Source organism: Equus caballus, chromosome 10 (assembly GCF_041296265.1).
Source record: "Equus caballus isolate H_3958 breed thoroughbred chromosome 10, TB-T2T, whole genome shotgun sequence".
Classification (NCBI taxonomy): domain Eukaryota; kingdom Metazoa; phylum Chordata; class Mammalia; order Perissodactyla; family Equidae; genus Equus; species Equus caballus.
In genome coordinates, this window is record NC_091693.1 from 73,131,237 (window position 1) to 73,142,036 (window position 10,800).

The following is a 10,800-nucleotide window of genomic DNA, read 5'->3' on the forward strand; positions in this document are numbered from 1 at the left end:
CTTTTTGTTGCGTTTAAACTGGGGAATAACTAGAGTTCGCTTGCGTCAGCAATCTACACTGCCTCTTCCTTGGGTCTGGGCTCTCAATGTTCCCAGCCTCGGCCCCCGCCTCCCACCCCCAGGCCAGCCCGCCAAGTCTGGCCCACCACTATTCCCCTAACGCCCCTTCCGCCGCCTGACCCATCCTAAAGTCGTACGACAGAGGACTCCGCTGTACCCCCACACCGCCGGAAGGATGGAGAGCGTCGCAGGAAGCAGGTCCGAGCCACGAGAGTTCTCAGGGCGGGAAAGAGAACCGAGATGCATGTTTCACATTGAAGCGCATCCTCTTTCACCTAGCTCTAAAACGAAACAGAAAATCGCAGCTGCTGTATCAAGGGCTGAAGAGGCAGCGAAGGCCCTCTCCGACCTCCCCGCAGTTCCTAGGATGATTGCTCTCGCAGCCAAGGAGTCCTGTCCCCGAAAGTTACCGAAACTTTAAAGGACGCCGGCCAAGGAGACCCGGGGCGGCCCGAGGCAGGGTAAGGCCTCCTGGACTCCTCGAAAGCAGCTCGCACCGGGAGGAGCCAGAGGCGGGGCGTGAACAACGCGGACCCAGCGGGTTCGGGAGGAGGACATCACACAGAAAGGAGCGGGAATGGATTCTAGAGGGCCAGAAGGGACCGGCCCCAGAGAGTGGAATTGAGGTGAGGGAGCTGGCCGCAGGTGGACCCGGTCGGAGGAGGCGCAAAGGAGGTGGAGCAGGGCAGCGGGCACAGGCTTCAGCCACGTCTACTTTTCCCGCAGAGGGAGCTCCTCCGCGCCCGGGAGCAGTCCCCGGACTCCTCTGACATCCTGTCTGTGACGACCCGGATCTTCTAGGGGATTCCTGGGGCCAGCGCAGTCTCTCCCGGCACGTCGCCAGGAGTCGAGAGCACAGAATCTCTCCCGCCACGCCACCCCCCAGACGCACGCGCTCAACTCGCCAGTGTGAGGCCGGGGCTCTCCCGCAAACACCTTTCCCCACCACGCATGAACTTTCTCTATCTCTCCAAGTGTACGAGCCCCCATTCTCTTCCTCCCCCTTCTCTCCTGCTTTAGCCTGGGAAATCCCTACAATTCACCGTGCGAAGCCCAAGGGCTCAAGCTCGGGGCCGCGCAGTTCGCCGCAGCCTCGGTCACAAGCTCGCCGCAGAGGAGCCCGGTGAAACAGCGCCAGCCCCTCGGGCGCTTGTCCCTTGCTCATCCATTGCCTCCCCCTGGTCCCCGCCCCCCACCGTCCCCTCCCGTCCCCCACTGTCCGCCACCGTCCCCCACTGTCCCCCACCGTCCCCCAACCTTCCCCGTTCCCCCTCCCCCTTCACCCTCCCCAACCGCGGCCCGGGAGTGGCGTCAGCACGCCCGCCTGGCGTGGGGTTTAAATGCCCACTAGCGGGAGCCCGGGCGCTTCTATCCCGGAGCGCGGTGGGGACTGGAATTGCAGGGGCGGGAGGGGAGCGTGCAAGCGGGATCCCGAGCCGCGGAGCGCGCTGCCCTTCGCTCCACCGCCGTTAACTCGGGAGCTGGGGTCCAAGCGCCGCCCATGTAGCATCCCGGCGCTCCGCCGATCGAGAGTTGATAATAAAACCCTTAACCGTCTCCGCTGCGGGGAGCCATGAGCTGTCTGGATGTTATGTACCAAGTCTACGGTCCTCCCCAGCCTTACTTCGCAGCCGCCTACACCCCGTACCACCAGGTACGTGTCTCTTCCCGGCCGGGGCCTCGGAGACGCGTGGCGCGCCCCAGCTTCCGGAAGCACAGCCTGTACCCCGAGGTCCGCGGCGCCTCCGCGCGGGTCCCGGGCGTCCGACCAGCGGCGGGCGCCGCCCGGATGCGGGGATTGCCGCCGCTGCCACCCAGTGGGTTGAGCTAACCCCTTTAGCTTGCCCGTTTGCTCTCTCGGGAAGGCAGCTAAGCCCTGCTAATGCGTGCTCAGGTCTTGCTGGGACTAATCAGACGAGGATCGCGCGGGCTGGATTGTTTCCTTAGAGTCAGTCGGACTCCAGATTCTTCCGAGCCCGGTGCGGGTGCGGGGAGATGCGAGCAAAGCTCACGCAGGGAAAATAAAACTTAGGTCCCAAAGGTGAGAGTGACAACAATACAAAAGCGAAGGCCTGTCTCTCTTTCTGTCTGAGATGCAAAGACCCGCGTTGTCATCCCTGCAAGCTTATTATCTAAGGCATAATTTTTCTTCCGCTTCAATTCTCAGGCGATCAGGCCAATTTAATTCCAGACCCAGAGAATTCGTTTCAAAGAGAACCGCACGAACGCATTGGTTTTGTAATCTTTGCTTTTTAAAGTTCTGGGGAGTATTATTGTGATTCGATTGACCCAACCCAGCAGAGGCGAGCTTCATAGATAATATTTCGCTTTCTTGAGCGTAACTGAATCGCGCTGTCCTTCCTTCAACAAACCCACTTTTAAGAAGACCACTTAACCCCGGTTCTGCAAACGCTTCAAGTTTTCTGTAGTTATTCTATTCTCTCTTTTCTGCGGGCTGCATCTGGTCGACCAATTTTTCTTTCTGTTTCTTCAGCTGATGTACTAGAAACTGAGGATGGTAGTCCAGGAAGAGAACAAGAACATACACCTGGGGCCTTAGGAGTCCCCAGCAGGTCGCAAAGTGAGGGCTTGGACTCCTGCTTCGGGGAAATTGAAATATATCCCAAAGCTGAGTCCTTGCTTGTGCCAATTTTGCTTGCAAATTCAGAATGTCTATTGGAAAATGCCTTGATGAATTAGTGATGGAATGGGTAGGTTTTGAGTTTTGCTTTTTTCCCCCTCCTCCTCTCCATTTTTAAACTTTCCAACCAGAAGTTTGTTTCATCTCAAGGTTAATTTTAGGAATCACCAGAGTCCCTCATTGTAAGCCAAGTGGGAATGTGGTGGAAGTGGTGATATTGCTAAATAAATATTCAGTGTCTGAGATGAGCTCCTTCCCAGGCTGGGACTATTGCGAAGATGAAAGAGGATTTGGTTTTTGTCTGTTTGGTCCTTTCTCCTCCCTTACCCTGGACCAATTTATTGCATTAAGATCTCTGTTCAGGGCCCCCCTTTGAGGCCGTCTCTGCCTGCATAATGCTTTAACATTGCATTTCCGTGCATTGCTCATTTCTAAGAAAATGTTTTCAGCACTCCAATTGGTTTTTTAAATCACTATCAGTCAATTTAGCCAACCTCACAGCCAAGATCTTCTTCTCCTTTTTATCACTTGTTTCCTCAATGTGCATAGAGATGGTGACCATAGAAATGCTCACAGCCCACTGGTTTTTCTTTACTCAGAGGAAGATCTCTTTAAAAACTGAGATAGACTTTTAAACGGACACTTTATGGGTGATCAAATAGTTTGCATTTATTAAAATGATCCATGTCGTGATGTTATTCAACATTTTTTCCCCGTATGATTCTTTCCTAAGTGAAACTATTTCAAACCTTCTGCCACAGTTCTTTCTTTCCATCCTGGTGGTGGGGAGTGGATTTTGGCATTTTCCAGTTCCATCATGAAGATGCTTAATACTGCATCTTGTGAGTCTGCCCCAGATTCTCAGGCACAGAACAGTCAGGCCCTAACTGGACTTGGGTGCCCTTTGCCTTGGAGCCTGATTTTAAAAATATATCTACCCCAGGCCTGGCTCTGTGGTCAAACTCAGCTCATAACCTGGCTGCTTAGGCATCTTCCAGGACCTTCACCCTGACACCTTCAGAGAACTTTCCCTGTGGCCTGGCAGCAATTCTGGGAAGACACAGGCACCAAGAAGGGCAATCTGCCTCCCAGGAAGCCCATCCTTGTTTGGCTGCAGGTTAAGGAGGCCGCTGACTGTGCAGCCCACGTTATTGAGCACAGGGCTTAGGCACTGAGGCCAGTTGCCCCCTGGATACCTTAGGGATCCGGATAAGGAAGTGCAGTCTGAATCCAAATTGCCGTCTCTTTTGAAATTGACTATTGTTTCTCTGTTTGAGCAGAAACTAGCCTATTACTCCAAAATGCAGGAAGCCCAGGAGTGCAACGCCAGCCCCAGCAACAGCAGCGGCAGCGGCAGCTCCTCCTTTTCCAGCCAAACTCCGGCCAGTATAAAAGAAGAAGAAGGCAGCCCGGAGAAAGAGCGCCCACCAGAGGCAGAGTACATCAACTCCCGGTGCGTCCTCTTCACCTATTTCCAGGGGGACATCAGCTCCGTGGTGGACGAGCACTTCAGCAGGGCCCTGAGCCAGCCTAGCAGCTATTCCCCAAGCTGTACAAGCAGCAAAGCACCGAGGACCTCCGGGCCCTGGAGGGGTGAGTTTGGGGTCCTACTGGCAAGGGTGGATAGAGAGCCCTTTAGCCTGGGGCCCTCCCACAGGGACTTGAGGAGATGCCGCTAAAAGAATACTAGGTGTCAGAGAAAAGGTGACGAGGGGACGGTAAAGAAATAGGTCCAGGCATAAGACGTCTCCTTGAAGAAGCAGAGCAGAGCAGTGACCTACCCATGGAACTGAGGGGCCTGGGTTTGTGCATTGGCTCTACCACTTCATAGCAGTATGACCTTGGGCAAGTCTCTTAACCTCTTTGAGGTCACTCTATTTACTGGCCTCTAAAATTAGAATAATACTTGCCTTCTTAACTATTGCTGGAGATGACTACGAGACAAAACAGAAAAATGTCTGTCAATGAGCTGTGGAAATGTGAGGTTTCCAGCACTCTCCCAGCCAGAGGGGGGGAACAGGATTTCAACCAAAACTTAAAGCGCCCTCTTTCACCAGTTTCTGAACATTTGCCCAGAGGAAAAAGTCCTAGATCCTGCTGCAAGTAAAATGTGCTCAAGAACGTCTCCTATAACCTACCTATGCCTTTTGCCAGATTTCGGTTGCTTGGGAAATCTTGAAGCAGAAAATGTCTCTCAATAAGCAACTAAAGTAATGAAGAAATAAGAGCTTAGGCACAGCTGAGCCATCTCTAAGGGTTTTCCTTAAACACACCCCCTCTTTACTGTTCTGTGTTTCTCACAACACATCGCTTTACCTTGCCTGGGACAATGATTTCTTGGACGAGTCAACTAAATCTCCCTTCTGTTCTGAAATCTCAACCTCCTTTTATTTCCGAGACGAGGTGAGGGTAACTACTTGGTAAAGTTTCTCACCAAGCTGAGAAATGAGAACTTTGTTGTATAACGGGAAACAAATATTACATTGGGAGGGAAATGACAACCCTCACCTACCCATTTTTTCTTAAGAGTCTGACCGTTTGTGCAAGCCTTGCCTAGACAAGATCCAAAAAACATTAGTTTTGAATACACAACATTCTTTTTATTCTCCAGTTGCCTATTTTGACAGGAAGACAGTTCACTGCTTTCGAATGCATTGTTGAAGCATTTTTTATTTTCTAGTGTGTGGTGCAGATGCCTTCCGTGGAGGATGTGCTCTGTAAATCCCCTGAATTAAATGTCTTTCTTTCCCTCCCCACTAAAGGCAACAAATTTGATCTAAATGCTGTTCGCTTAAAATGCTTCCAGGCACTAGGGGTCAACAGCGATACAGTAATAATTATTATTCCTGGCGTCTGCTTTAGTACAGGAAGTTTATTAATTACAACTTAAAGACTTGTCCCTTCGTGTCCCTCTATGTAAATAATACAGCTGCCCTTTGAATATGTCTAGTTTACTCTTTTGCTTGAGATCTTGGAAAAAGATATATTTGAAAGAAGGTTTCTAGAAAGGAGGCTAATAATAGCAAGACTTTGAAATATGTCGATGGACTTCCAGTCTATCAGAGGCCTTGGAGGGGCACATTTTCTGGAGCAAGGGAGACTGAAACGCGAGAGGCGGTAGTGAGATCGCTAGGCGGCCGACCAAGAGTGGGAAGAGGCATCTTTAGCTTGAGGAGAAGGCTGCGGTCTGGGAAAAGGGAGGCCGTGTCTGCCCTGCGGCTGCCGCGGCATCTCGGCCCGCATTCGCCCGGGAGCTCCCTGCGCCCCCAAAACTAGGGCTGGGGTGGGGTGTCTCTCCGCTCTTCCTCTCCCAGCCTGTCTCCCGCACTGGAGACGCGTCTGCAAAATCCGAGGCAGCGGCCTTCCTCCCCAAGGGGCTGCCCCGATTTTGCTGTGCCTCGACCTCGCATCCACAGGCTGCAGCCCGCTTAGAAAGGCGCCACCCCAGGGGCCAGGCTGCCCGTGCGCTCCCCGCCGCGGCCTGCGCGCCCGGCGCGCTCAGCTCTCCTGCCGTGTGGGGTCAGCACCCCGTCTCCCTGCGGTGACATGCTCCTCTCTTCCTTTCCTGCCCTCCGCCTCGCCGGCCTCCAGACGGCTCCTTCCCGATGAGCCAGCGCAGCTTCCCCGCCTCCTTCTGGAACAGCGCGTACCAGGCGCCGGTGCCCGCGCCGCTGGGCAGCCCGCTGGCCGCCGCGCACTCAGAGCTGCCCTTCGCCGCCGCTGACCCCTACTCGCCGGCCGCGCTGCACGGCCACCTGCACCAGGGCGCGGCCGAGCCCTGGCCCCACGCGCACCCGCACCACGCGCATCCACACCACCCCTACGCGCTGGGCGGCGCCCTTGGCGCCCAGGCCGCCGCCTACCCGCGGCCCGCAGCCGTGCACGAGGTCTACGCGCCGCACTTCGACCCGCGCTACGGGCCGCTGCTGATGCCCGCCGCCTCGGGGCGCCCGGCCCGCCTCGCGCCAGCCCCGGCGCCCGCGCCCGGCAGCCCACCCTGCGAGCTCTCAGCCAAGAGTGAGCCCTCCGGCGGCGCGTGGGCCGCGCCCGGGGGACCTTTCGCGAGCCCCGCGGGGGACGTGGCCCAGGGTCTGGGCCTCAGCGTGGATTCAGGTAAGCGGGAGAGGGAGGAGCTTGGCCTCCCCGGATCCCTTCTGCCCTGTGCCCGACGACCTTGGGCTGAGTCCCGGACGCCCCTAGTTCTCCTTGGAAACCCCTGTGACCCGAAGATCTACGTGCCAGGGTTGTGTTGCAGCAGACACATGACCCTGTGCCATGAGTGTGGGCAGAATGAGAAAGCAGGACCCTGCCCTAAGCTGGCTGGTGAATTTTACAGAGGATTTTTTAAAATAACGTTTGTTGCAAAGGTTCTAGCTCTGCGCTGTTCAATCACGTAGCCACTAGCCACATGTATCGGTTGAGCACTTGAAATGTGGCGGCCGAATTGGGATGTTCTGGAATACAGTGTATAATACACACTGGATTTCAAAACTTTGTACAAAACAAGAATGTAAAATTCATCTCACTAATATTTTTATTTTGATTGCATGCTGAAATATTTTCAGCATGTTGCATATCGAATATATTGGGTTAAATAAAATACATTACGTACTAAGATTCTCACTTGTTTCTTTTTACTTTTTTTCAACGAGGCTGCTAGAAAATTTAGAATTACTCCTGTGTTTCCCATTGTGTTTTTATTGGACAGCGCTGATCTGGAGTACCTGCAAAGAGTGTGGTTTAAAATCCTCTACAGCTTGAGGAGGAGGGGGCCTTGTCACCTAATGACAAGTATAAGGAAAGAAAAATATGACTCTATTATCGACTTAATTGTCAAATTAAATAGGTTTCTTAAAAACGTAAAACTTAGGAAGAATATTATTTTGAAGATAAGTCTCTGACTTAACGAGTTGAATTTGAAAGGTACATTCAAATAAGGGTTTATTCTTGCTTGCTTTATTTTTAGGGCAAATGAAAAAAAATAGTTCTATTATAAATGCACTCATTGGCTGGTAGGTTTGCCCATTCTCCCTTGGCTCAAGTGAAGATTTGACATTTCTGTTTGCTTTGTTTTTTATTTCATTCATGCCCTTTAGATGAATTCTGTGACTTTCACAATAAAACAGTGGTGTTTGTCTTTCTCTTTCCTTAACTATCTTGTGCCTTCCCTCCCCCAACCCCTTCTCTCTCCTTCTCTCTTTCTCTTCTCTCCCTCTCTCTCTCTCTTTTATTTTCTCTCTGTTTTCAGGTTTGCAACCCCAGGACAAAAGCAAGGATTTGTACTGGTTTTAGACAGCCCACCTTCTTCCCTGTAGGTCTCTGCGTAGCGCAATTGGTGACACTCAAAGCTGAAATCGAGTGGGTTTGTAACAGCTTCTGATCTTGGTTTGCAGCTCGTCGCTACTCCCTCTGTGGAACATCTCTCCTGAGCTGATCCGCTGACCCAGGGTTTCCCCTCCCCTTTCCCTTCTGACCAGCCAAGGAGGCTCAGCATCTCTGCCTCTCACTCCATGGATGAGGACATGGGGGAAGGCAGAGACTTCAAACTTCTCCATGTACTGGGAAAACCAAAACACACATCGACAGAAATTTCATCTAAGAGTAATTCCTTCTGGCGAAAGAGCAGATCCAAAGACTGAATTATGTTTAACGACTTTTGGGCGAACCACTGGAAATATCTGTGGTGAGATCACTTCGGTGATATGATGTCATAAGTTTTCTTGGAAAGAGGGAAAGAAAAAGACTTTTTAGTGTGAATATTTTTTATGCTGATGTGAATTACTTCATGAAGTAGTGTGATCATAGCACTACTGTTGTCAATATCCTCAGACTTAAAATGTATTTGTCTTTGCATCGAAGACTGTGGTAGAGAAGTCAAAAGAAGCTAATTCCTTCTTCCTCACCTCGTAGCCTCCAGCTCCCTTCCTGCCCACTCCCTCCCTACAACACCCACTCCAGACACAAAGACACACTTTTCCCTTTGGACTGTGAACATGGAAGCCTCAGCCTGAATGTGAGTGGCAAGTGGCTTATCTGGAGCCACCTGCCCAAGTCTTACTGAAATGCAGCTGTTGTGGGACAACTGTTTAAAACTCCAGAAATACATCGACCAAGGTGGCACTTCCCAGTGTTTGGCACAACAATTGCAATTGCACTGGATATATTTTATATATATGTGTGTGTGTATATATCATATTTTTTACAAGGAACATTTTATGATGAAAGAAGAAACCCTTCTCTGCCTTCTCTCCCACAAATTCTGTCCCTCCTTCTATCCTCCTATGAATGAAAAAAGCAACAAGAGACCCCAACTGTCTCCATGAAGTAGAACTAGGAATCACCACAAGGGGAAGAAATGTCCATGGAGCCTCCAATACCTCGAATATTTTTCTCAGTCTCTATGGTCATGATTGGGTCACTTTAGTGTTGGGACAGGGGAAGGGGTCTATGTGTGGGCAAAGCTCAAGGTGATGAGGAAGAAGAAACGAACATTAAAGATGTCTATTTACTACAAGATCACTGTGTTATTTCATAAAAAGAAAATAAATGTCTTAGGTTTTCTCTAGCAAAATAAAATAACTTATAGTAGTATGATCTGATGTTAGTTAAGTAATATTACTTTATATGTATGTTTGCATTTTTCCAAAATGTTTGCCATGCTTTGAAACCTGTCAACCCCTTTCATCAACCCTGGAGATGAGAGGTTAGGTACCCCTCTCTGTTTTGCAGATGAGAAAGTCATGGCCAATGGGAGCCCAGGGCTTACTTGCTAGCGTTTATCGAGTAGAAGCAGAGATGGTTCAGAAAGCACTGCCTGTACACCAGTCGGTCAAATACACATTTATTATTCTCCAGAAGAGAGTTATTGTTACTTCGTAAATTCTAGACTCTTGACAGTAGAGTCATCAGTTAAAAAGTATTATCGAAATATTGGTTATTTTCTATTTTAACAAGTTAGGCTAAGAAACCAAGCCTACCACTAGGAAGAAAAAAATTAATGCTCTTTTTATTTTCTTTTGTTGCCAAAGTTATTTGTGTTCTTTCCCTGAAGTGCCCACGAAAGATTTTGTGGTATGCTTAAATTGCCCTTGTAGACTATTTACAGCATAAAAATATTAGTTCAAATCTTGACCTTCATTATAACATGAGAGGCGAATATAATTTATCTTGGATAATAGTCTCAAGAGTTGGGAGGAATTAAGGAACCATTCTCAGAGCATGGCTTAGCAGAGTTCCCTCTCGTCTTTCTATCATGTTGGCAGCTATGAAGCAGATTGTGATCATTACAGGCACCTATTACTGGTTTTGCTAAGGTGGAAGGTCCTATATTATCATACTGCACCAGATGTAATACCAGTAGTAATAACTAATTGTAATTGCTTATCATGCACCAGACACTGGTCTGAGGGCTTTATATATAGGTTAATTCATTTAAGCCTCACAACATTTCTGGGTGGTATTTATTATGATGATCCCGTTTTTATCTACAAGAAAACTGAGGCTTACAGAGGAGAAATAATTCACCCAGTCACGTAGCGAGTAAGTAGCAGAGCTAGAATGCCAACCCAGGCACCCGGGCGCCGAGATTGCACTGTTCTCCACTGCAAGTAATTGCTTGTGCACTCCTGATTGTCTTTGGCTGTTCACCTTTGGGCTTACTTTCTCCTCCACAACAGATGAATACAGAGGGGGAAAGACCAACACACTGTAGACTTTACAGAATCCCAGGTCTCAAAGGAGCTGTCCTAGGACATTGTCCGGACTCTCTCAAATGGCACTACCTGTAGACCGGTCAGATGCAGATTTCCACTCTTCTTCTGGAGGGAATTATTGCGTCTCTTTTTAACTCATTTCAGCATTTAACATACTTCACTGCTCTGAAGTTCTTCACACCCAAGCTAACCAAGTCTTGTAAGACTTGGCCTGAGGTTTGGACATTGAAGCAATACCTAAAATTAACTTTGGACTTCTCTGTGGATTTTTTTAATCCATGTTCCATTGGCATGGATCACTGGTATATGCAAGCATAAATAAAATACACTAAGTTCCAGCACCCTTTTTAGAATTTGCCGCTGAGTGTGTAGTTGAAGAAGAAAGCA

At 49.8% G+C, this 10,800-nt stretch overlaps 1 protein-coding gene across 4 annotated transcripts; it reads left to right on the forward strand.

The window, feature by feature from the left end:
• The first annotated feature begins 326 nt into the window (after nt 1-326).
• On the forward strand, nt 327-9,295 carry VGLL2 (vestigial like family member 2). 4 transcript variants are annotated; one of them, XM_070223687.1, is made up of 6 exons: nt 327-686; nt 787-969; nt 1,081-1,714; nt 4,009-4,294; nt 6,293-6,814; nt 8,095-9,295. In XM_070223687.1, exons 3-6 carry the CDS (start codon nt 1,634-1,636, stop codon nt 8,133-8,135), a joined length of 930 nt encoding a protein of 309 aa, XP_070079788.1. In that variant the 5' UTR covers nt 327-686; nt 787-969; nt 1,081-1,633; the 3' UTR covers nt 8,136-9,295. The 4 variants fall into 4 exon arrangements, with proteins under 4 accessions (XP_070079788.1, XP_023506739.1, XP_023506738.1 ...); XM_023650971.2 differs by having other exon boundaries at nt 418-686; nt 3,982-4,294; XM_023650970.2 differs by lacking the exons at nt 327-686; nt 787-969 and having other exon boundaries at nt 1,421-1,714; nt 3,982-4,294; nt 7,950-9,295.
• Nucleotides 9,296-10,800: the final 1,505 nt, after the last annotated feature.

Excerpts from the sequence above, each read along its gene's own strand:
- VGLL2 (XM_023650970.2), top strand. The coding sequence starts at position 1,634 with ATGAGCTGTCTGGATGTTATGTACCAAGTCTACGGTCCTCCCCAGCCT. Across the intron at positions 1,715-3,981 it reads CCTACACCCCGTACCACCAG|AAACTAGCCTATTACTCCAA; the intron begins GTACGTGTCTCT and ends CTGTTTGAGCAG. Across the intron at positions 6,815-7,949 it reads GGGCCTCAGCGTGGATTCAG|GTTTGCAACCCCAGGACAAA; the intron begins GTAAGCGGGAGA and ends CTCTGTTTTCAG.